The 27,462-nt window shown below is 40.3% G+C and overlaps 1 protein-coding gene across 3 annotated transcripts in view; it reads left to right on the forward strand.

Moving 5' to 3' along the window:
- efcab7 (EF-hand calcium binding domain 7) overlaps positions 1-27,462 on the forward strand; it is a 99,213-nt gene that overhangs the window by 39,666 nt on the left and 32,085 nt on the right. For all 3 annotated transcript variants that reach the window (XM_028810944.2, XM_028810946.2, XM_028810945.2), the window contains 2 exons: positions 17,490-17,631; positions 23,337-23,446. In XM_028810944.2, coding sequence (XP_028666777.1) covers positions 17,490-17,631; positions 23,337-23,446 — 252 coding nt within the window. The remainder of the gene's footprint in view (positions 1-17,489; positions 17,632-23,336; positions 23,447-27,462) is intronic.

Here is a 27,462-nt window from a genome sequence, read left to right on the forward strand (position 1 = left end):
GGAGTTTTTATTGTTTTTGGCTTAAGCAGAAAGAGTCAAGTTACACATGAGAGCAACCTTTTTATTGATTATCTGCATTAGACATATATAAATGAAAAGCCTCTGTGTGTGTGTATAGAGCAGTCCGTTCTTCGCATGCTTAACCACAGCCAATAGATGGCGCTTGCATGCACTTTTAAATTTTTTCGCCGCTTGCATGCACTTCACCTCTCACTACAAAAGACCTGTGTGCAGCAAATGCTGCTGTGCAACAACGACGTTGTGCTAATGACACAGATGAAGAGACACAATGTTGAAACGAGGCAACCGCCGCACCTCAGCAATGGAGGGCAAGGCTTGAAGTTCTTCGGCCTTCAGGTTGTTTTTCTTTCCCGAAGACAACTCGCAACTAGTCTCTATATACATACAGTTAGGTCCATAAATATTTGGACAGAGACAACTTTTTTCTAATTTTGGTTCTGTACGTCACCACAATGAATTTTAAATGAAACAACTCAGATGCAGTTGAAGTGCAGACTTTCAGCTTTAATTCAGTGGGGTGAACAAAACGATTGCATAAAAATGTGAGGCAACTAAAGCATTTTTTTAACACAATCCCTTCTTCATTTCAGGGGCTCAAAAGTAATTGGACAAATTAAATAACTGGAAATAAAATGTTCATTTCTAATACCTGTTTGAAAACCCTTTGCTGGCAATGACCGCCTGAAGTCTTGAACTCATGGACATCACCAGATGCTGGGTTTCCTCCTTTTTAATGCTCTGCCAGGCCTGCAGAGGCTGCAGCGGCTTTCAGTTGCTGTTTGTTTTTGGGCCTTTCTGTCTGAAGTTTAGTCTTCAACAAGTGAAATGCCTGCTCAGTTGGGTTAAGATCAGGTGACTGACTTGGCCATTCAAGAATGTTCCACTTCTTTGCTTTAATAAACTCCTACTTGCTTTGGCTGTATGTTTTGGGTCATTGTCCATCTGTATCATGAAACGCCGCCCAATCAATTTGACTGCATGTAGCTGGATTTGAGCAGACAGTATGTCTCTGAACACCTCAGAATTCATTCGGCTGCTTCTGTCCTGTGTCACATCATCAATAAACACGAGTGTCCCAGTGCCACTGGCAGCCATGCACGCCCAAGCCATCACACTGCCTTCACAGTGTTTTACAGATGATGTGCTATGCTTTGGATAATGAGCTGTTCCACGCCTTCTCCATACTTTTTTCTTGCCATCATTCTGGTAGAGGTTGATCTTGGTTTCATCTGTCCAAAGAATGTTTTTCCAGAACTGTGCAGGCTTTTGTAGATGTTCTTTAGCAAATTCCAATCTAGCCTTTCTATTATTGAGGCTTATGAGTGGCTTGCACTTTGCAGTGCACCCTCTGTATTTACTTTCATGCAGTCTTCTCTTTATGGTAGACTTGGATATCGATACGCTTACCCCCTGGAGAGTGTTGTTCACTTGGTTGGCTGTGTGAAGGAGTTTCTCTTCACCATGGAAATGATTCTGCAATCATCCACCACTGTTGTCTTCCGTGGACGTCCAGGTCTTTTTGCGTTGCTGAGTTCACCAGTGCTTGCTTTCTTTCTCAGGATGTACCAAACTGTAGATTTTGCCACTTGTAATATTGTAGCAATTCTTCGGATGGGTTTTTTCTGTTTTCGCAGCTTAAGGATGGCTTCTTTCACCTGCATGGAGAGCTCCTTTGACTGCATGTTGTCTGTCCATAGCAAAATCTTCCACATGCAAGCACCACACCTCAAATCAACTCCAGGCCTTTTATCTGCTTAATTGATAATGACATAATGATGGACTTGTCCACACCTGCCCATGAAATAGCCTTTGAGTCAATTGTCCAATTACTTTTGAGCCCCTGAAATGAAGGGATTGTGTTAAACAAATGCTTTAGTTGCCTCACATTTTTATGCAATCATTTTGTTCACCCCACTGAATTAAAGCTGAAAGTCTGCACTTCAACTGCATCTGAGTTGTTTCATTTAAAATTCATTGTGGTAATGTACAGAACCAAAATTAGAAAAAGTTGTCTGTGTCCAAATATTTATGGACCTAACTGTATATAAAATCCAATGTCTGTTTGTCTGTCTGCTTTTCATGACTACTTTTCAGGACTACTTAACGGATTTAGATCGGGTATTTTTCTATAATTTGCTTGAACATTCCGGATGATTTTGCGACTTCTCTCATCACGCTAAGTATCATAGTTTTCTTTCAGTAATGATTTATTTGTGCAAATCCGAGAGAGATGTAGCGGACCACGGTGAGGGGGAAGCGTGATGTCAGGATTAGGGAGCCAGGCAGGGCCTCCTCACTCACTCTCCAGCCTCTGTTCGAATCTGTCTACCTCTGCCTTTTGGTGTGTATATTGCCTCCACTTAGCTGGCAATACCTGTTTGTTTATTGATTTTTAAAGTTTGTCCTGTTTCACTACTACGCGGGCAGAGACACAGGGGATGGCTAGTATACTATATATATTTTAGTGTGTAAAAATAGTTCTATAAAAACAGCTACATTAAAACTGAGTTTTCATATTTTTCCACTGAACACACAAGGAAAAAAACACTGCCAAACATGAATTTACATTTAGATGTTTCCATAATTAACCAAAGATTCTTGGAACTCTAGTATTTTCATAAAATAGCATCATCTTCTCAAAGTTGCTGAATGCAACTTGGGGCTAAGGTAGCAGCATCAGGGACAAGGCAGTAGTCCATTGCACGGTTCGTTTATGCACACATCTACACTCAAACTGAGCCAATTTAGAATCAACAATTGTCGCCTCTCACATGATTTTGAGATGTTGGAAGAAAACCACTGTACCTGGAGAAAATTTCACATGGATAGAGGAAGAATTTGCAAACACCAAGACCCAGTATTCAAGATTATAATGATGGATCTGTGTGGCAGAAGGGCTAACCTCTGAGCCATTGTGCTGCACCAGAATTAGAATGTGAAATTTCAATTTATTTTATTTTATGATACAAAATTTTAAAAGAACAATGTTTTTGTTTTATGTTTCATTACCCTTTCTCATCAGTCATCAGGCATGTGCCTTCTCAAAGCACAAATAATTACATTACACTGCAGTATTTGAGATTAAGGCAGGCACAAGAAACATACCACTGGTAAAAACCAAGAAGACCTTGTAAGAATGCCACAGTGTTTTTACACAGCATGTATCAAAAGGAGCTGTTCAGATTTACTGGGTACGCCAAGATAGTGTAATGATGGGGATAATTACATGTACTTTATGCTGTCTATCTAAGTTATATAGATGCAGCATTGTACTTTATATAGCAGCATTAAGCACATGCACAATCACAAGTTGCAGCACATTGCTAAAATTTGGAATATTGGATCTAAAAAAATAGGTAAACTAGTCGATGTTAAAACAAAAAAATGTATAACAGAAAGAACTTAGAAATATACCTGAGAAATTATGAAAGCAACTATCTAAATGAGCATTACAAACACATGGACAGTAAAACTATGGAAAAGGGCAGGTGGTAAAAGTGAAAGACAAAGTAGCAGTGGAGTACAGAATAATAACACCTTTGACTGAGATTTCAAAGCTTAGCGCTTCAAGTCCATATATTTGACCGTTTATGAACACAGTTTACTGCATGTGTTGGTGGAAGTGACTTTACCATCATAGTCAATGGCAGGCAGGCACTGTTGACATTTGACAGCAAAAAAAAAAAAAAAGCCAGGTAGATCTGGAGTCACACATTGAATGAGCTGCATAAATAGACCTAAAAAGAGAGTCCTATGGTGAGGAACTACAAGGCTCATTGAGGATGTGCCAAGTACCACAAAATTTTACACATTTACTGTAATAGACACGCTGATATGCCGCTGCGAGGAAGCAGATAAATGGTAGTATACTAGCAACCAAGGGATAGACATAAAACAAAGCTAAGGGTCATTGCCAGAGAGTCAGTCCTACTTTTTTTCTAAACTGAAAATGTTAACCATAAAATGAAAGTCAAGCAAACTAGCAAAGGGTCAAATACCAAAATGCTTTCAAGAAAATCAGGCACCAATAAAGAGAGTTTTATTTGAAATATCTGTAATTTTGCGTCTCTTGCGACAAGCAGTTCCTGTCTCACTAGCTTAGCTACATTATAGAAAAATGACAATATCCATACCAAAAATAATATGGTATTATGTAAAATGTGAAAATCTTTTAATAAAAACATAATGCGGCTGTGGGGCATCTGTTAAAGAAGAAAGATTCACTGATCTTGACATTGCTGATGATGCTGTGATCTTCACAGAGTCAATGGAGGCTTTGATCGGTGGTCTCGAGAAACTGAGCAAGGAGTCTGAGTGTCTGGGCTTGTGAGTGTCCTGGATGGAAACCAAGAGCCAGGCCTTTAATGACCTCTTAGGCACAGCCATCAGCAGTGTGTCTGTCTGTAGAGAGAGTGTCAACCTTGTTGAGAGGTTTACTTACCTTGGCAGTGACATTCATGTCTCTGGTGACTCTTCCTATGAAATGAGTAGACGGATTTGGTGAGCATGGGGGGTCATGAGGTCACTGGAAAGGGGTGTGTGGCGCTCCTGATATCTTTGCAAAAGGATGAAGGTCCAAGTCTTTAGAGTCCTGGTGCTCCCTCTTTGTGAGACATGGATGCTATCCAGTGACCTGAGACGAAGACTGGACACTTTTGGTACTGTGTCTCTTTGGAGAAGCCTTTGGTACCGCTGGTTTGACTTTTTGTTGAATGAGCAGTTGCTCATGGAGTCCCGAATGAGGCATATTTCCATAAAAAAAGGAAAGAAGATCCTTTTCCCCAATTTAAATGTTTATTCTAAAATGTTATTGATTTCATCCTGCCAGGTTTTAAAAAGGTTTTGCACAGATCCTCTAAGTGAGAATTTGATTTTTTTCAATTTCAAATAGTATATAACATCAGTTATCCACATACTTAAAAGAGGTGAGTTAGGATTCTTCCAGTTGAGCAAGACAAGTCTATGTGCCAATAGTGTAGTAAAGGCAATTACAGTTTATTTGTCCTTCTCCACTTTAAGCCCCTCTGTGAGCCCACCACACACAGCTGTTCATGGATTAGGAGGGATTGTGACCCCAAGGCTGTCTGATAGGCATGGAAAGATTTTGGTCCAGAATAATGTTAATTTGGTGCAGACCCAAAACATGTGATCCAGTGAGGCTGGAGCTCGATTGCAACGTCCACAGGTTGGCTCTTGCACTGAGAAGTCAGTCAGTCATTGTCCAACCCTCTATATCCTAACACAGGGTCACGGGTGTCTGCTGGAGCCAATCCCAGCCAGAAGAGGGTGCAAGGCAGGAACAAATCCCAGGCAGGGCAACCAGCCCACTGCACGGCACACACACACCAAGCACACACTAGGGACAATTTAGGATCACCAATGCACCTAACCTGCATGTCTTTGGACTGTGGGAGGAAACCCACGCAGACATGGGAAGAACATGCAAACTCCACGCAGGGAGGACCCGGGAAGCAAACCCAGCTCTCCTTACTGCAAGGCAGCAGCGCTACCACTGTGCCACCGTGCCACCCGCCCTGGAAACATTTTGGACAATTTTAAATGAGACAGATAAAAGATTTTAAGTTGAATAATTGTATGCTTTGCGCATATGGAGTTCAAGTGAATTCTGTGCATGGCTGCCTTCCACTCCTTTTCTTAAATGTTGAGTGAGAGATCCTTTTCCCACTGTACTCTGGTATCATTGAAAGGGAGGGACTGTAAAATGTTTTTATATATTACAGAAATGCTGTCTGAGTCCTCAAGACTGATCAATATTTCTTCTGGAATAGAAGTAAGTGGGAGGTGAGGAAAATTGGGCAGATGTTGTTTAGCAAAGTTTATAATTTGGAGGTAGTGAAAGAATTGTGTTGATGGAAAATTAAATTTGGAGTATAATTGTTCATAGGATGCAAAGATGTTATCTATGTTCAAATTTCTAAGTGATTTAATCCTGCATGTTTTCCAAACATTAAAAACTGCATACGTTTGAGAGGGTGGAAAAAGGTGGTTATTGTGCAGAGGTGCCACAGATAAAAGCTGCTCTATCTTGAAGTACTTCTTGCATTGCTTCCATATTCTGAGTGAATGAAGCACAGTTGGCGTTGTTAGCATATTGGTGATAAGTTGTATTTACTGGGGTACAAAGCAAGGAATATGAAGAAGTGCTGTAGGATTTTATTTCTATTGCGGACCAAGCCTGTGTATGTTCATCTATTTGTGTCCCATGTCCAGGTTTTTATAGCTTGTATATTTGCCTCCCAGGAATACAACTGAAAGTTAGGTAAAGCCATGCCACTTTCTGCCTTAGGTCTTTGTTGTAATATTTCCAAAAATGGTCAAGTTTTTTGTTATATATATATGGTACAGTGAAATTCTTACTTGCATGTCTTCTTAGTATATAAAAATAGCCATCCAGCTACCCTTCCATTTCTTAATGCACTTATTCAGGAAAGTATTTCTGTAAAGCTTATCAATAAAATTAAATAAATAACTACATAGTTGCCATAGAGTTCAACATATATATATATCCACGCTAGCTGTGCTATCCATGAAGGTGGGTTAAAATCTAAGTAATCAATGATGTAGACCTCAGTGTTAAGATTTGCAGTGTACCATGCAATGTCTCTGTTATATGCAATTTGATATGGAATTCATAAAAGCAGTGTAAGTGTGATGCACCATCTGTTGGAGTTACATTTGCAATGCATTTTATTACGAAAAATTTTTGTGGTGCATCATTTATTGGAATAAGAGAGACATAGCAACCAGACAAACAGTCTCACAGGCACATTTCCTTTTATTAAGGTGGATATATATACAGTAATATGAAAAAGGAGGGGGGGGAGGAGGTTTGGGAACCCCTCTTAATTCTTTGGATTTTTGTTTATCATTGGCTGAGCTTTCAAAGTAGCAACTTCCTTTTAATATATGACATGCCTTATGGAAACAGTAGTATTTCAGCAGTGACATTACATTTATTGGATTAACAGAAAACATGCCATATGCATCATAACAAAATTAGACAGGTGCATAAATTTGGGCACCCCAACAGAGATATGACATCAATACTTAGTTGAGCCTCCTTTTGTAAATATAACAGCCTCTAGACGCCTCCTATAGCCTTTGATGAGTGTCTGGATTCTGGATGGAGGTATTTTTGACAGTTCTTCCATACAAAATCTCTCCAGATCAGTTAAATGTGATGACTGCCGAGCATGGACAGCCTGCCTCAAATCATCCCATAGATTTTCGATGATCAGGGGACTGTGATGACCATTCCAGAACATCGTACTTCTCCCTCTGCATGAATGCCTTTGTAGATTTCGAACTGTGTTTTGGGTCATTGTCTTCTTGGAATATCCAACCCCTGCTTAACTTCAACTTTGTGACTGATGCTTGAACATTATCCTGAAGAATTTGTTGATATTGGGTTGAAGTCATCTGACCCTCGACTTTAACCACGGCCCCAGTCCCTGAACTAGCCACACAGCCCCACAGCATGATGGAACCTCCACCAAATTTGACAGTAGGTAGCAGGTGTTTTTCTTGGAATGCGGTGTTCTTCTTCGACCATGCAAAGCACTTTTTATTATGATCAAATAACTCAATTTTTGTTTCATCAGTCCAAAGCACTTTGTTCCAAAATTAATCTGGCTTGTCTAAATGAGCATTTGCATACAACAAGCGACTCTGTTTGTGGTGTGAGTGCTGAAAGGGCTTCTTTCTCATCACCCTGCCATACAGATGTTCTTTGTGCAAATTGCACTGAATTGTAGAACGATGTACAGATACGCCATCTGCAGCAAGATGTTCTTGCAGGTCTTTGGAGGTGATCTGTGGTTATCTGTAACCATTCTCACAATCCTCCAAATATGCTGCTCCTGTATTTTTCTTGGCCTGCCAGACCTGCTGGGTTTAACAGCAACTGTGCCTGTGGCCTTCCATTTCCTGACTACATTCCTTATAGTTGAAACTGACAGTTTAAACCTCTGAGATAGCTTTTTGTAGCCTTCACCTAAACCATGAGACTGAACAATCTTTGTTTTCAGAACTTTGGAGAGTTGCTTTGAGGATCCCATGCTGTCACTCTTCAGAGGAGAGTCAAAGGGAAGGAAGCACAACTTGCAGTTGACCACCTTAAATACCTTTATATCTCATGATGGACACACCTGTCTATGAAGTTCAAGGCCTAACGAGCTACTCCAACCAATTTGGTATTACAAGTAATTAGCATTGAGCAGCGACAGGCATTCAAATTGGCAAAATGACAAGGGGACCCACATTTTTGCACAGCCAGTTTTTCACATTTGATTTAATTTCGTACAACTAAATACTGCTTCACTAAAAATCTTTGTTCGGAAAACACCGCAGTACTCAGATGTTCCTAGGAAATGAAAGACATACCACTGTTACCTTTATTGTTAAAAGTAGAGTCAATTATTATGTAGGCTGAGAGGGGGTCCCAAACTTTTTCATATTACTGTATATAATTACATATACATTTATATACATACAGTATATAATTACAGTATTTGTTAGAATAAGAAAGTATGACTTAATCAATGATTTATGCTGTGCATAGAAAAGAACTTAGAAATATTTAAATTTATATAGTTATATGTAAATACATTTAAATTAAATAGTTGTTTCATTTAAACTGTTTAAACATTTTATAGTTTTAGTGGCTGCGGTGGGTTGGCACCCTGCCCGGGATTGGTCCCTGCCTTGTGCCCTGTGTTGGCTGGGATTGGCTCCAGCAGACCCCCGTGACCCTGTGTTCGGATTCAGCGGGTTGGAAAATGGATGGATGGATGGTTGGATAGTTTTAGTGGTAGCTTTTTAAATTTTTTAATTGTCCTTTCTTTAATGTATCATCTCCTTCACGCATATAAGAAACTTTGACCAATTCATCTTATGAATGTGAAATTTCCAATAAATTACTGAATTATTTATGACATCAGTCTTTTTATACTCCATTTGACTTTCTCAAACCCAAACAGCGCATCAGCGCCATCAAGCTGCAAGTTTAGACCCTTCTAATATGACTAGTCCATCTTTTCAAATGTGTTTAGTGTATGTACATGGATACAGTAAATGATGTATGAATTTTGTTTTGATGCCACGGTAGCACCACAGTATAGCTGGCATGTTGCCTCACAGCTCTAGAAGCCCAGGTTCTGTTCTTGTCCCAGTCAGTGCATGGTATTTGAATATTATCTCCATGTTGGTGTTAGTTTTTTTTTAACATAGTAGATCCACTTGAAATATTTTCTGAGTCCCCTCAATGCGTACTTACAATACAATACAGTTTATTTTTGTGTAGCCCAAAATCACACAAGTAGTGCCGCAATGGGCTTTAACAGGCCCTGCCTTTTGATAGCCCCTCGGCCTTGACTCTCTAAGAAGACAAGGAAAAACTCCCAAAACAAAAAACCCTTGTAGGGAAAAATGGAGGAAACCTTGGGAAAGGCAGTTCAAAGAGAGACACCTTTCCAGGTAGGTTGGGCGTGCAGTGGGTATCAAAAAAAGGGGGTAAATACAATATAATACACAGAACAGAACACAAGTAATCCTCAATATAATATAATAATGCAATAAAAATATTACAAGTACAGGGCAAAAATCAAAAGTAGATAATATTACATAATAGAATTTGGATTTGTTTTGAAGACCTTGGCCATTAAGTACTGTATATGTAAGTTACATCCCAATTCAGTGACTATTTATGAACACAGTTTACTTTGTATGATTATGTTTTTACATGTGTATAAGACAAACATAGCAGAAACTAGTACTGATCAGGGCACCAATCCAATGTAGGTCACCCTCAGGCACAAACCCACAGTTGGCCAGTTTAGTGTCATCAATTACCATAACCTACATGGTCTTTGGAATATGGGAAGAAAACTAAGTTACCAGCCGAGAAGCCAATTAAGACACATGAATGGCATGAAAACTTAACATGAACAACAACTATATGAGAGATTTTAAACTCAGAAAACTTAATTCTTGAAGATGCAGTGCTAACCAATGCACCCTAGTGCCACCTGAGAACAATTTTATCATGCTTTAATATAAAATAACGTCATATTTTTGTATAATATACTGTATGGTATATGTTTCAATACTACAATCTGTATGAATGCATGTTAAAAGTGATTGATTATTTGTATTTTGTACACAAAATGTCTACAAATGTATTAAGTTTCATTCTTTATAATGAGTCACAGCATTCTTCTTCAAAGTAGCTAACCTCTTTCATAGTGAAAGCACATTTTTGGCCTCCAGTGTTCTATTCTTTGTGACTGAAGTGCCACCTTGTGGTATAACTGTGACAAAGCCAATCTAATGAAAGCCAAAGTCCTTGGTTAAAAGTGATGCTGTGTAAAAGGAATGTGCTTGCAGAAGGTCAAGATTCGGTACACTTGATAACAATTTAGTGTTTTAAGTTGAACATTTTACTTTAGAAAATAAATAAGGTAGCAGAAACATTACTGAGCAAATCTGAGAAATACAGGTCTGTCTGTGCTTTCCTGTATTACTGAAAATAATTACACACAGCACTGGGGGAAAGAACATGCAGAATGTGAAAACAGTAAATAATTGTAAATGTCTTGAAATGTCCATGTGATTCTATGAGTTTCATTGACTGTGCCTTAAACATAAAATAGTTCATTTATGACATACCCCTGGGATATTAAACAAATGAATACCTAGCATCCTAAAATTAATAAGAATCTAAAAGTAAAAAAAAAATCTGCTTGCCATCTGGATAATTTATTCGCTTGACTGCCATTTGATATAGGAGAAGGTGAAATACCTGAGACTTTCTGGTAGGACGAATGAAGGCTAAAGCGACATTGTAAAGTAGTTTAAACACAAGTGTTTAAAAGTAACATACAGACATTATAAAATTTGCCTCATCCTTTTGAGGGTCACAAGGTCTGAGCTGTCCTAAAGCTGTGATTTTATTACTGTAGTATTCAATGACATGTATTCTTATCAAGTGCACTTCCACTTCTGGGCCCTGTGTAATATAATGTGTAAACACACAGTATGTGGCCAAACGACCACCACACCTATATGAGGTTGTTGGATATCCCACTCCAAAGCCATAGGCATTAATATAGAGTTGGCCTCCAGTTGCAGCTGTACTGTAACAACCTCCACTCTTCTTTTCACAAGATTTTAGAGTCTGTCTGTGGTAATTTGTGCCCATTCAGCCAAAAGAGCATTTTTGAGGTCAGGTAGTTATGTTGGACAAGAAGACTAGGTTTTGGCTCACTAGGCTTTGAAGTCAGGGCTGTATGCAGTCTACTTGAGTTCCTCTACATAAAACTTGTCAGACAATGTCTATATGGACCTAACTTTGTGCACAGGAGCACAACCATGCTGGAACAGAAAAGAGCCATCTCCAAACTGTGTCCACAAAGTTACAAGCGCACAATTCTTTAAAATGTCTTTGCATACAGCATCATTAACAGTTCCATTCACTGGAGTGAAGGGGTCTAGCCCAAAACCTGCCATTATCCCTCCACCAACAAACTTTACAGTAAGCACTATGCAGCCCAGAAGGTAGCGTTCTCCTGGCATCCACCAAATCCAGCTTCATCCACTCCAAAAAACACATTTCCACTTCTCCAGAGTCCAGTGGTGGCTGGCATGCTTTACAACACTCCAGCCAACGCTTGGCACTGCGCATAGTGGTGTTATGCTTGTGTGTAGCTTCTAGGCCATAGAAAGCCATTTCAGGAAGCTTCAGGAGGCAGTTTGGAACTATGTTGTGAGTAATGCTGTAGAGGAGAGGCCATTTCTATGCACTTCAGCACTTGGCAGCCCCACTCTGTGAGTTTTTGTGGTCTGCCAATTCATGGTTAAGCTGTTGTTGTCCCTCATTGTTTCCACTTCACAGTAAGGGCATTTACAATTGACTGGGGCAGATCTAGCAGGGCAGAAATAATAATAATAATTATACATTTTATTCATTTGTAGGTGCCTTTCTAAACACTCAAGGACACCGAACAATAGATAAAACACAGATTATAAACAATAAGTAAAATACAAAAGTTAAAATCAGACAGAGCAATTGTAGTCAAAGAGAAAAAGCAGTCTTAAACAAGCGATTTTTAAGTTTAGATTTGAAAAGTGAGAATGATTCAATATTTCTAAGCTCAGATGGCAGTGAGTTCTGAATGCTCTGCTCTCCATAGTGGTAAGACGGACGAAGGGGACAGTCAAGTGGATAGAGGAAGAGGATCTAAGGCAGGGGAGTCAAACTCCAGTCCTGGAGGGCCGCAATGACTGCAGGTTTTCATTCTAACCACCTTCTTAATTAGTGACCTGTTTTTCCTGCTAATTAACTTCTTTTGCCTTAGATTTAATTAACTTGACTCAGACCCCTTAGTTCTTTCTATTTCCTTAATTAGCAGCCAAACAATAATGAGACACAAAATGAGAAAACAGGTGACCTGCTAACCACATTATCTGAACATAAAGAAAGGTGAGGGTCTCGGTAAGGTTGATTTCTCAGATTAATAATCAGAAACAGAAAATCAACACATTGGGAAATGTCTGCTGTAGCAGAATAAGAGCAGCAGCAAGCTATGGATTAAGTAACGGGTTTAATTAACAGCAAGAATTGGCTTCTCATTAAGAAACTGGTTGGAGTTTGATGTTCCAGTTTAGCTGGTCATCTGTTGGCTCGTTTCACGTCTCATTTCTGTTTGGATGCCATTTAATGAAGAAACGAATCAATTCAGAGGATGGAATCCTTAAAAATAGGGCAATTAAAAGGAAGGGAAAAGGAGTTAATTAGCAGTGAAAACTGGTCACTGATTAGGAAAAGGGTTAGAATGACAACCTGCAGCCACTGCGACCCTCCAGGCCTGGAGTTCGACACCTGTGATTTAAGGGTACAGGAGGAAATGGCAACTTGGATGAGGTCAGACAGATATGGAGGGGCAAGGATGTGGAGAGCCTTAAAAGTTAACAGGAGAATTTTGAATTGAATGCGGAACTGAACTGGAAGCCAATGAAGCTGCTGCAAAACGGGAGTGATATGGTGAAGAGAGGGGGTTCTAGTAATGATGCGGGCAGCTGAATTCTGGACCAGCTGAAGCTTATAAAGAGATTTGCGAGAAAGACCAAAGAAAATTGAATTGCAATAATCGAGACGAGAAGTGACAGGGCTATGAACAAGGATAGCAGTGGTGTGGGGAGTGACGGAGGGGCGAATACGATTAATGTGACGCAAGTGGAAATATGCAGACCGGGAGATGTTATTGATGTGGAACTGAAAAGATAAAGTACTGTCAAGGATGACACCTGTGGGGAAGGGGAGACAGAGGAATTATCAATAACAAATGAAAAATTATCAGTTTTGGATAATGTTGATTTTGTACCAATGAGGAATACCTCAGTTTTGTCACTATTTAATTTAAGAAAATTTGAAGAAAACCAGGATTTGATTTCTGTTATGCAATCAGTAAGTGAGGAGGGTGGAAAGGAAGCAGTAGGTTTGCTAGTGAGATAGAGCTGGATGTCATCAGCATAACAGTGGAAGCTAATGTTATATTTACAAACGTTATTTCCAAGGGGGAGGAGGTAAATAATGAAAAGGAGGGACCCCAGGACAGAGCCCACCTGAAGTAACAGCGGTGGGTTGGGATGTGAAAGTTTTAAGCTGAAAAAACTGAGTGTGGCCTGAGAGGTAGGATCTGAGCCAATCTAGTGGAGTGTGGGTAATGGCAATCGAAGATAATCTATTGAGAAGAGTAGTGTGACAAATAGTGTCAAAGGCTGCCCTCAGATCAAGGAGGATGAGAATAGTAATTAAACCAGAATCAGCTGTCATAAGGAGTTCATTAGTAATTTCATATACTGACCTGATCAGAAATTTCATATACTGACCTGTGGATAACTATGACAGTGACATGTTTAAAGTCACTGAGGTGTTCAGTATAACCCAATGTTTGTCAGTGGAGATTGTATGGTTGTGTGCTTGATGTACACAATATATATATATATATATATATATATATATATATATATATATATATATATATATATATATATATAATAGAGAGAGTATACACAGCATATATATATATACACATATATATATATATATATATATATATATATATATATATATATATATATATACACATATATATGTGTCATCTCCACCCACTCCCCCCCCCTGAATGTGTTGCTATATATTGCCTTTGATTCTTGTAAGTCTAAGCATTATCCTCTGATGAAGAACCCTGATAGGGGTTGAAAGCTCAGGAATAAAACTATTTTATGATACGTGATTCGTTTTTTGTCTCCCTTTGTGGGTCTCCAACTGCAAATATATATATATATATATATATATATACACATATATATATATATATATATATACACATATATATATATATATATATATATATATATATATATATACAGTCGATTCCGCTTAATTGGGCCACCGGTTAATTGGGGCAGCCGCTTATTTGGGCGAAATCTCAAGGAATGAAAACCAAAGTAATAAACTAATACATAATTTAAACGCTTAATTGGGACAACATTCTGCTTAATTGGGACAGTAGCAGACGCGTGCTGCAAGTCAGTCATCTGCCGTCTCCCGTTGAAGAAGCATTGGTAAGTTTAGATAGTACAATCTTAGAGTGGAGTAGCACATGTCTGCTTAATAGTCTACCGTCACCACTACCGTATCGTATTCACCTCGCGTGTACGTATAACGTATAAGTAAACTTTTTTTTTGTCAATTTTATTTATAAAATTATAACCCTTGCCAAGATGCCAAGAAATTATTTTACACTTTCAAGTAAAATTGCTTTGCTGGATAAAATTAAAAGCCAGCCATTTAATACAAACCATCGTAGGCTCGCTGAGATAACTGGTGTACCAAAATATACCATAGTGCATCTCTTATAACAAGAAAATCAACTGCATGAAGAATGGGCATTACAGAAAAGACGAACTGCAAAAAACAAAGTACAAACTTACAAAAACAAAAGACAGACTACACTTGATGCATTTTTGCAGCACAGGGAAAGCGATATCACAAGAAAAAGCAAACCAATAGTAGTACAGTAATTTGTAACAGTAATAGCCCCACATACAGAGTACAGTATCAAAGTAATTAGACAAAAACAAAATGTCCTGGCTACCTCACTGGGCCAGCTCTTGTGAAGCTTGTGCCTCTTTATATTGCCAGGGTGCATTATGAACTTTCCCACCACAATACAAAGAACATGTCTTAATTCCGCCTTCCACCTTTTTCATTTAATACATTTGGCCTGATTTTATCCCTTCATTTGAACATTTGTTCAACAACCACCTGACTGCTATTTTTTTTTTTGTAAGTGCTCAGGAAGAGGCTTTTTATGCCAGCCATGAAGTGAATAGGGGAAGCCCATTGCATGGTAGGAATAGAAGTTTGGTACCACATGGTATCCTAATGGCCCCAGGTGCCCCTGCAACTGTGGACTAAAGCTCTCCCTTAAAGGACCAAGTATTCTCCAAGCCATTTAACTGAGCAGCATTATGGCCCAAACCATTCCACTGTGGCTCATTATTTTGCAATCTTGTAAACATAAGCCATGATACCATATTTCCTTTGGGGAGATGGTATGTACATCTAGCTATACTTCCATGAAAGCCATCCTTGTTCATTCTTTTTGTGATAAGCAAAAAAAAAAAATCACATGTTGACAGTGATTTCTAAATGTAGTTTTAAGGTTCTTTCCCATTTCTGTGGGTGACATACACTCTGATGTTTGGCAGAAATTTCTGGCATGTCCGTTCATTTGAAGATTGAGAACTGCTTTGAATTTTCTCTCTTTATACATAATCCATCTCACTGTAGAATCGTGAACTTCAAATTGTTTCAAAATTGTCTTATAGGTCTTACCAGGCTGATGAGCAGCACTGGTTGTGTCTCAGAGGTTATTGCTGTTGTCCTTTGTCCTTGGCTTAGTTTTATTTGAAATTTGAATGATCCAGACCAGGGTTTCCTAAACATTTTTGTTGTCGCAACCATTTTTAGTGCCTTTAAGACCCATTCCTTGTTGAATGCCCAGTGTGGTGGACGGCCAGGACGCCCCTTTGACACTGGATCCAGGGGAGCAGCCATGGGATGCACACTACATCCCCTGGAACACTTGGTGGCAGCCCCCCTGGGTTGCATGGGGCCACAATTGTGGAACACCGGAGCTCATCGCTGCTGGTCTCTGTGGCCACTGCCAGGGAGAGCTGCATGGCTTCCTGAGCCCGTGTGGGCTGTAGCACAGCCACACCCGGAAGTGCAGCCTTAATTAGGTCAGTTATCACCTGAAGCACTTACGGGTGGGCTATAAAAGAAGCCGGCAGACACCACTCTGGGAGCCAGAGTCAGGAGGAGGAGGACAACGCTTGCCAGGAGGAGTGGTGGCGAAGGAAGATTTGGTGTTTTGTTGGTGCTTTGCTTTTTGTTTGTGTGCTCTTGGGACTGTGCTGTGTCTTTGGGTACAAGGAAGGTGTAACCCACAGACGAAGAAAATAAATCTTTTTGTTTAATTTTCATGTGCCTCTGTTGTCAGTCAGTGTTGGATCAGGTGCCTATATAGCGCCATGTTACACAAGATGATCATCATTGAGGGGTAGAGTGATTGTGCCCCATGGTGAATTGTGGATGATCATCAGTACAGCTTCCCCATTTGAGAACTGTGGCCAATCATCGGATCCTCTTTAGAGAATCATGGACAATCTCCAAGAGGTGGGGTGATCGAGGGTAATTATCAGAACAATTTTTAAATGTTTAATGAACCATCCACCACCCACCCACAATGGCAGTCACAACCCATAGTTTAAGAAACCCTACATTAAACCAAACTGCCAAATGTTCTGTATTATATCAGGGTTAGTCACACTTCGCGCGCACTTTATGTCAGCATTTGCCTCATGTTGCCTCCTTTAAATTATATGAAAACACTAAGGATATTTTTGGTTTTCCACACCCACCTTCTGTGTGCTAACTTATCTTTTGTTGAATAAATAAGTGAAGTGTGCTGAGCATTTAGGACTTCATCAAGACAAGATAATTGTTATTTACGCCCTTATATACACTGTATAAAATTACAGAATTGAACGACGGTGTGCTTTTTCACATTATATTATAGTAAGACCCATACAGTATTATGAGTTCATCTGAATGTATTTTAATATGGGCTTAAAGCACTGGCCAGGACTGTGCTGACTGGTATAACTGTGCTTTGTTTAAATACTTGTGCAAGGTTATGGCATCCTTCATCTCTATGTATTGCTTATTTATGCAAACTGCAAAAGCTTGTACTTTATAAGAGTGAAAACTGTGAAAGACTTTATATTAAATATATATATATATATATTTTGTAATTTTTGCTTAGTCTATTTTTACTTGTAGTTTAGTATTTCTGTATATTTCTGTCTATTTTCTTTAGGACTGGCACCATACAGCTTTAAAGGGCTGCTTCTTTTTAGAAGAAGATGGAGAGATTTCAAGTCATCAGTATAGACTGGATGTACCCCAGACATCAACAGTGTTCCTTACTATAAAGCCCATGAACCTCAGCCAAGTGGAAGGTACTCTTTGATAAACTGTATGGCTGTTTGTATTTATACATCAGAAAACTTTAGTATCATGGTCTGCAGTAGCATACTTTATGTTCTAATTAAAACAATGACCAATCACTGAAGATATTATCCAACAGGGAATTTGTTGGGCACATTTTTTATATAGGATAAAAGTTGTTTAAATTGATTTTTCTACATCTGCTCAATTCAGTATGACAAAATAAAACTACATGTATATCTTGTCAAAAGAACAGACAAAACACCACAAAAAGGTTTGAGGTAGCCACCCCGTATAATGTTGGTTGGGTTTAAATTGCAAAACTATGAGCAATTGTGGTCATTGAGTTCAAAACAGAACTGACTTGCAGGAAACAAAATGGCAGTTTTATGATCAGGCAGAGGAAGTGCCATCAGCAGAGTCTGAATGGGAAATGAGGTCATCGAGGCCGGAACCTAAAGTGATGTCACACTTGCAGAGGAAGTTACAGATTATAAAATTAGTAAAATTCGAAAGTAACAAAAAACTGAGACTAAAGATCACATTAGCGATAACACATGGAAATTATTACTCAGTGAAATAACAGAACAGCAAAAAGAGGTCGAATATATGGACATAGGTGATATGTCAGAAGTATGTAGATATTGTAAGACTTTAAAGTTTAAGTCGGAGACTTGTAGATCGTCTAACTCATGTTGCCATCAGGGAAAAGTAGTGTTTCTTCCCAATGAAGAGGCATATCCATGAGAATTAAAAGATTTGTCGTCTGGTGAAAGTGAAATCCATAAACTGTACAGGCAAAATATCCGAATCTACAATAATCTGTTCGCATTTGCATCATTCAATACACAAAACTTAAATTTACACAATAATGAACCATACACTATGTGACTCTATGGTCCCGCAACGGTTAAAGCTACAACAAGTTTACTTTCGAAGAAACCACAATTTGGTCAGGTGTATATTTATGATCATAGAGAAGCGATGCAACATAGAATCGAAACAGTTAAATGATCAGACGTATTAGAAATTATACAGCCAATAATGGATACAAATCCATACGTCCAAAATATCGCACTTTACACAAAATTTATCTGCAAGACACGGACAAATAAATTTTCTTGGATTTCTATATGAATCTGAAAGATCACGGTCACATTTATAATAAACCAACATGTGACGAATTGTCAGCGACAATAGTTTCAAAAAACAGAGATATCAAAGACAGAGTTGATATTCGTGTATATCCAAAAGCAAAGCACAATTCCAAAGGAGATCTTGATATGCCATTCATATTAAAACGTTTACAGTTTCCCGTGAGAATAGCTTTTGCTATGACAATTAACAAATCACAGGGACAGACATTCGAAAAAGTCGGTTTATTTGTTAGAGAGAAAGAAATGAAATTCACTCACAGGCAGTTATACGTTGTGTTGTCACGATGACAGTCCAAACACGGAATCAAAATTCAATGCAATCTTGAAGAAAAGTTAATTCCAAATATTGTTTTTACTAAAGTGTTAAAGTAAAAGTGAAAATAATGCATATGTAACAATTCCCATGAAAATAACAATCTCTTTAAATTGTATATCCGGTTAACCAAACCCAGAGGTTGGCGAGCGAAGCGAGCAGAGCCCCCTAGTAATCTAAAAGATTGGCTTAGCAAAATCTTCCGTCAATAAATCCATGTTGGCTGTTATTTAGTACATTGTTTTCATATAGGTATTAAAAGTTGGAAAAGCCCAAGGAAAATCCACAAGTGCATTCATTTGAATGTGAAACTAGGAGTGATACAAAGTCTAGGTAAAGCACTTTGATTTAACATTAGTAGAGTTTTCTTTGATTGCTGGTATTATTAAAGTTGTTCCATCAAATTTTCATAAAGTTTGGTGCTATATCAATGTAGTGAGAAGTCAAGCAAAATGACACCTTTTATTGGATAACTAAAAAGATTACAATATGCAAGATTTTGAGGCAACTCAGGCCCCTTCTTCAGGAAAGATTACATAACATTACATCTTACATAACATTACAAATTACATTACATTACATCTTACATAACATTACAAATTACATTACATTACATCTTACATAACATTACAAATTACATTACATTACATCTTGCCTGAAGAAGGGGCCTGAGTTGCCTCAAAATCTTGCATATTGTAATCTTTTTAGTTATCCAATAAAAGGTGTCATTTTGCTTGACTTCTCACTGCATTCATAATGGCTAACACGGTACAACACCCTAGTGCTATATTAACAAAAAGTACAGTGTTTTTTGGGGTCAGGAGATTGGCACAGTGGTAGAGCTGCTGCCTCAAAACAAGAAGACCAGGGTGCAGGTTGCGTTTGTGCCCTGATGGAGTTTGGTTGTTCTCTCTGTGCCTGCGTGGGTGTCCTTCCTCATTGCAAAGACCTGCTGGTGAGGCTGATTGCCAACACTAAATTGGCCCTGATGTGATGTGTGGGCTGACACATGCCCGATGCCTTCTATGATAGGCTACAGTTTCCCCACGATCTTGCTCTGCATAAGTGGATTTCAAAAATGGATGGATGGATATAAAATAGTGAGACATTCTAAATTTACGTGTACATAAGTACAATTAATATTGGGCATCAATTTCAAAATACACGTGTATCTTCAAAAAACAATGCAGTTGATTAAGCAAAACATAAAATACCATGTCTTAATACTTTTTTTGTTTGAATTCAAGTCAAGTCACCGAGTGCAGGCACTGAGGTTGCCGGTTTGAATCCCGTACACGCTAGTAGTGACTCTGCAATTGCTTCGTACTGGGTATGACGTTAATCTACATCCAGCCCTTCAAGCAGGTCTCCCAACTTGCATTAAAACTTAGGGGTTGGTGGCAGGATTGGCACTCCAGCCAACATAAAAAAAAAAAAAAAAAAACACCTCACACTGTTCCAGTGTAGTGCTGAGGTGTCACCCGCTGCACTCGGGTCCCAATCCAGGTGGTTCATTGTGTGGTGGGAGCGTCAACATGCTATAAGCGCATACTTCCCACCTATCTCTCTCAAGTCAAAGTAAATTTACAAATCACTTTTCTGTTTTTAATTAGCCTTTTCCATACTGTCCAACTTTCTGGAATTTGGTTTTTATATGTATGGAATGGGCAGGCCCAGCTCAAAAGATTAATCGCTTGCAGCGGTGAAGTGTTTTTTTTTTTTTAATGCAACTGATACGTAGCTGCCATCCAATGAACTGCTATCACACTCCAGGACACCCGAATAGACTTTTCCAGGGAGGCTGAGGAGTGTGATCCCTCTGTAGTTGGAACACACCCTCCGGTCCCCCTTCTTAAAGAGGGGGACCACCACCCTGGTCTGCCAATCCAGAGGCACTGTCCCCAAAGTCCATGCGATGTTGCAGAGGCATGTCAACCAAGACAGTCCTACAACATCCAGAACCTTGTGGAACTCCGGACGTATCTCATCCATCCCCAGGGCCCTGCCACCAAGGAGTTTTTTGACCACCTCGGTGACCTCAGTCCCAGAGATGAGAGACCCCACATCCGAGTCCCCAGGCTCTGCTTTCTCATTGGAAGACATGTTAGTGGGATTGAGGAGGTCTTCGAAGTACTCCCTCCACCAACCCACAACGTCCCAAGTCAAGGTCAGCAGCGCACTATCCCCACTATATACAATGTTGACACTGTACTGCTTCCCCCTCCTGAGACGCCGGATGGTGGACCAGAATCTCCTCGAAGCCATCCGGAAGTCGTTCTCCATGGCCTCCCCAAACTCCTCCCACGCCCGAGTTTTTGCCTCAGCAACCACCGAAGCCTCATTCCTCTTGTTAGCCATGTCTGGAGTCCCACAGGACAAAAGGGTCCTGTAGGACTCCTTCTTCAGCTTGACGGCATCCCTCACCGGCGATGTCCACCAACGGGTTCGGAGATTGCCGACATGACAGGCACCGACCACCTTATGGCCACACCTCCGGTCAGCTGCCTCAACAATAGAGGCATGAAACATAGCCCATTCAGACTCAATGTCCCCCACCTCCCTCGGGATGTGGTCGAAGTTCTGCCGGAGGTGGGAGTTGAAGCTACTTCTGACAGGGGACTCTGCCAGACGTTGCCAGCAGACCCTCACAATACGTTTGGGCCTACCAGGCCTGGCCGGCATCCTACCCCACCAACGAAGCCAACTCACCACCAGGTGGTGATCAGTTGACGGATCCGCCCCTCTCTTCGCCCGAGTGTCCAGGACATGTGGCCGAGGGGGTTCTGGTGCCAGGTGCACATATGGACACCCATATGCCTGAACATGGTGTTCATTATGGACAATCCATGACGAGCACAGAAGTCCAATAACAAAACACCACTCGGGTTCAGATCGTGGGGGCCATTCCTCCCAATCACGCTCTTCCAGGTCTCACTGTCATTGCCCACGTGAGCATTGAAGTGTCCCAGCAGAACGAGGGAGTCCCCAGCAGGTGTCCCCTCTAGCACCCCCTCTAGGGACTCCAAAAAGGGTGGGTGCTCCAGACTGCTGTTCGGCACATACGCGCAAACAACAGTTAGGACTCGTCCCCCCACCCAAAGGCGGAGGGAAGTTACCCTCTCATCTACCAGGGTGAACCCCAATGAACAGGCTCCAACTCGGGGGGCAATAAGTATGCCCACACCCGCTCGGTGCCTCTGACCGGGGGCAACTCCAGAGTGGTAGAGAGGCCCCTCTCAAGGAGACTGGTTCCAGAGTCCACGCTGTGTGTCGAGGTGAGTCTGACTATATCTAGCTGGAACCTCTCGACCTTGCGCACTAGCTCAGGCTCCTTCCCTTCAGAGAGGTGACATTCCACGTCCCAAAAGCCAGCTTCTTTAGCCAAGGATCAGACTGCCAAGGTCCCCACCTTCGGCCACCTCCCAACTCACACTGCACCCAACCTCCTTGGCCCCTCCCATAGGTGGTGAGCCCATGGGAAGGGGGACCCACTTTGCCTCTTCGGGCTGTGCCCGGCCGAGCCCCATGGGCGCAGGCCCGGCCACCAGGCGCTCGCCATCGAGCCCGACCTCCAGGCCTAGCTCCAGAGGGGGCCCCGGTGACCCGCGTCCAGGCGAGGGAAAACGCCATCCAATGTTTGTATGCATCATAGGAGGTTTTCTGAAATGCTCTTTGTCACGTCCCTCGCCTAGGCTTTAAATCAGGTTATTTTCCAGAATTTGCTTGAACATTCCGGTTGATTTTTCGACTTCTCTCATCTCGCTAAGAATCATACTTTGCTTGCAGGAGCAATATATTCGTGCTAATCCGAGAGAGAGAGAGAGAGGCTGCGGGCCGAGGGGAAGGGGGAGCGTGACGTCAGGAGTGGGGAGTCAGTTTACCTCTGTGTTTTGGAGCATAAATTGCCTCCACTTAGCTAGCGATACTTGTTTGTTTATTGATTTTTAAAGTTTGTCCTGTTTCACTACTATGCGGGCGGAGCCATGGGGAGCAGCTAGTAAGATATAAATTCAGTTCCCACAGGCAGGCATTTCCATTTCTTGGAACTGAATCTGTAATATTTTTGAAACTACTGTTTATATTTTTAATAAACCACAATATCAAAAAAAAACCTGCATTTACATGTTGAACATGTGTCGGGTGTGGGAAAGCATTCAGTTTACTCAGTGACATTTTAATCAAAGCAGAATGCTAATGTTTATATATGCTAACTGATTTCTGTTACAATTTTTGCAATTATTTTCAGAAAAGCCTTCTTCATGGATGTCTGTCGATGCCATGTTTTTTATTGTGAAAGATCATGAAGATCTCGACGATATGAGAGTTGTTTGTTTCACAGAGCTACGGGAAAAAGAGGTTAGTGGACATAATTTTTGATAAGGATTAAAAAAGAACAGTTTTAAAAGTCAGATCCTGGTGCCCAATTCCAGTATTCTTTGTTAAATGAACTCTTACTGTGTCAAATTATCCCTTAAAAGTTTACATATGGAGAGAGTGGACCCAAATATACACTTAATAGGTTAATTTAACACTCATGGTTTTGCAGTATAGAAGTACGTTCTGAATCATCCAGACTGCTTTTGTGTGCACAGTATGTATCATCGTGCTTGTTTGCACTGCTTTTATGGTTTGCAAGTTAATTTTTCAGAGCAGTAAGTTGGGGCAGTGGGTTGCTTTCTGTGATAAATATACAGTTGTGCGTGAAAGTTTGTGACCCCTTTAGAATTTTCTGTATTTCTGCATAAATATGACCTAAAACATCATCAGATTTTCACTCAAGTCCTAAAAGTAGATAAAGAGAAACCAGTTAAACAAATGAAACAAAAGTATTATACTTGGTCATTTATTTATTAAGGAAAATGATCGAATATTACATATTTGTGAGTGGCAAAAGTATGTGAACCTCTAGGATTAGCAGTTAGTTTGAAGGTGAAATTCGAGTCCGGTGTTTTCAATCAATGGGATGACAATCAGGTGTGAGTGGGCACCCTGTGTTATTTAAAGAACTGGGATCTGTCAAAGTCTGCTCTTCAAAACACGTTTGTGGAAGTGTATCATGGCACGAACAAAGGAGATTTCTGAGTACCTCAGAGAAAGAGTTGTTGATGCTCATCAGGCTGGAAAAGGTTACAAAACCATCTCTAAAGAGTTTGGACTCCACCAGTCCACAGTCAGACAGATTGTGTACAAATGGAGGAAATTCAGGAATGGTCGACCAACAAAGATCACTCTAAGAGCAAGGCATGTAATAGTCAGCAAGGTCACAAAGGACCCCAGGGTAACTTCTAACCTTCTGAAGGCCTCTCTCACATTGGCTAATGTTCATGTTCATGTGTCCACCATCAGGAGAACACTGAACAACAATAGTGTGCATGGCAGGGTTGCAAGGAGAAAGCCACTGCTTTCCAAAAAAAAAACATTGCTGCTCGTCTGCAGTTTGCTAAAGATCATGTGGACAAACCAGAAGGCTATTGGAAGAATATTTTGTGGACGGATGAGACCAAAATAGAACTTTTTGGTTTTTATGAAAAGTGTTATGTTTGGAGAAAGGAAAACACTGCATTCCAGCATAAGAACCTTATCCCATCTGTGAAACATGGTGGTGGTAGTATCCTGGTTTGGGCCTGTTTTGTTGCATCTGGGCCAGGACGGTTTGCCTTCGTTGATGGAACAATGAATTCTGAATTATATCAGAGAATTCTAAAGGAAAATGTCAGGACATCTGTCCATGAACTGAATCTCAAGAGAAGGTGGGTCATGCAGCAAGACAACGACCCTAAGCACACAAGTCGTTCTACCAAAGAATGGTTAAAGAAGAATAAAGTTAATGTTTTGGAATGGCCAAGTCAAAGTCCTGACCTTCATCCAACCAAAATGTTGTGGAAGGACCTGAAGCGAGCAGTTAATGTGAGGAAACCCACCAACATCCCAGAGTTGAAGCTGTTCTGTACGGAGGAATGGGCTAAAATTCCTCCAAGCCGGTGTGCAGGACTGATCAACAGTTACCGGAAACATTTAATTGCAGTTATTGCTGTTGTTTGGGGGGGTCATACCAGATGCTGAAAGCAAAGGTTCACATACTTTTGCCACTCACAAATATGTAATATTCGATCATTTTCCTTAATAAATAAATGACCAAGTATAATATTTTTGTCTCATTTGTTTAACTGGTTTCTCTTTATCTACTTTTAGGACTTGAGTGAAAATCTGATGATGTTTTAGGTCATATTTATGCAGAAATATGGAAAATTCTAAAGGGTTCACAAACTTTCAAGCACAACTGTACAAGATCTCCACTTGTTCATATGGGTTCCATCCAGGGGTGTCTGATTTTGTCCATTGTACTAAGACAGGTGGTTAGATGGATTGGAGACTCTGAATTGGCCATAAGTGAGGGGAGTATGCCAGGCAGTGGTCTGGCATCTCCTCCTAATACTATGTTATGTTCTAGCAACCCTGGAAAGAAGCAGAAGAATGCATAGATTAGCCCTGCACATTAATTCTCACCTTATTAGCAGAATAATCATTTTTGATATTTTGCCAGAAGACAGTTTAAAAGGCATCACTTTCATTTCATGTAGTTTGTAACTCCTCACTTGCTGTCCATATTCAAGCTTCCATCTTTCATATAGTTTCTTTTTTTTGGTGTCGAGATTTAGTTAAAAATTAATTATATTCTTTAGCTTTTTTATCCATGGTTGTTTCCTGCTTTATGCCCATTATTACCATGATAGGCTCCAGCCTTCTGTGTTTCTAAATGTAATTACGCAAGTTTGAAAAGGCGTTTCTGTACTTATGTAGCTTCATGACTTTCTATTTTCTATTGAATCTGACACAATGGCCTGCTCATTCTCAAATGTTTTCTTCCTTAAGTTGCTTCACTTAGGTTGTAATTTCTGTGAATATCAGGAATAGTCATAGTGAAAGCAAGCACTGTCCTGATCACATTACATCTGCTTTTCTATGCAGTGTTTCATCTTGTTCTCCATTTTTACTCCTTTTTGTAAATGTTTCTGATTTTCTTCAACTTTTCGATTACTCTATATAACAAAGCCCTCATCATCGTCATCATCATCTTTTGAAGCTGTTAATGGAACAAAACGGTAAGGCAGAAGAATTCAGCTTCTGTTTTGAGTTTGCATGTCCATCCTTTGCCACATTTTCCTCTCACATTCCAGAAATATTCATTTAGAATAACTGGCCACTAAACTGACCCTGCACGGGTATGATCGAGGCCTTTCCAGGGTTAGTTCTTACTTTCTGCGTAAGGTTGTTAAGAGTACCATGTTATATTACTATTTAGTATGCAAAGCTGCCCCATAATGAATAAGAAACTGGACTGGAAGCCACACTGATGGTAACTGCTGTACAGGGGTTCTTGCCACAATAGTCAATGTACAGTTTCTTATTTTTTAGTATAATTAGTTCACTGCTTAGTTTTGCTTTTTAAAGAAAAGTTAGTCTGCTTTTTATACCTTTTAATCCTTCAGCTTTGTGATTGAGTGTGAGTGTGAGTGTGTATATCAGTTTGCTTGATAAAGAACTTCCGTTCCACTCAGGCATGATTGCTGTCTCATTCCAGTTGCTTCAGTTGCTGTGCACTTACCTTCTCTAACCCTGGCCATGAAAACTGGGTACAGATTCCTGAAACAACATCCATCCATTGTATTATCAAACTCCCTCAATCAAGTGTAGTGTGACGAGGGCTAGAGTCTAATGTGGCAGTGTTAGGATCAGATCAAAATAAAAAAACATATCGCTTTAAAAATAATTTAAAGATAAAAATCAGCCTCTGACCTAATCTATTGTGAGTTTTACATACAGTTCCATCATTCTTCTGTTTTTGCTTTGCGCCATCCTCCACCATAACCTATCGCCTTTGGGGAATGAGTGAAAACTTTAGATTTGTCAAAAATGTTAATCTCCAGTTCTTGATGGATCTCGACATTTTAGGGTCCCCTGATACCGAAAACATTGATATCTCAATGATGGGTGTGTGTGTGTCTTGTGGTGGACAACCAGGGCCTTTGCCTGGCTGGGACACCCCAGTAATGGAAGGACTGGAGGAGAGGGCATTCTCGGGGCAATACCTCCCCCAGAACATGAGAGGGTAACCCCCCTGGCTCACAATGGGGCCACAGGTTTGAAGTTTAGAAGCTCAACCCTGCTGGGGCCCGTGGCCACCAAAAAGGGGTACCTGGACAGTTCCTAAGCCCTGGGCTTCAGCACTTCCGGCACACCCAGAAGTGCTGCCGGAAGAAGGTTTGGGAGCACTTCTGGGTGCCCTATTAAAGGGGCCGCCTCACTCCATTCGAGGAGCCAGAGTCAGGAGGAGGTGGACAAAGCTTGCTGGGAGAGGAGTGGAGGTGACA

Source organism: Erpetoichthys calabaricus, chromosome 10 (assembly GCF_900747795.2).
Source record: "Erpetoichthys calabaricus chromosome 10, fErpCal1.3, whole genome shotgun sequence".
In the NCBI taxonomy this organism is placed as follows: domain Eukaryota; kingdom Metazoa; phylum Chordata; class Cladistia; order Polypteriformes; family Polypteridae; genus Erpetoichthys; species Erpetoichthys calabaricus.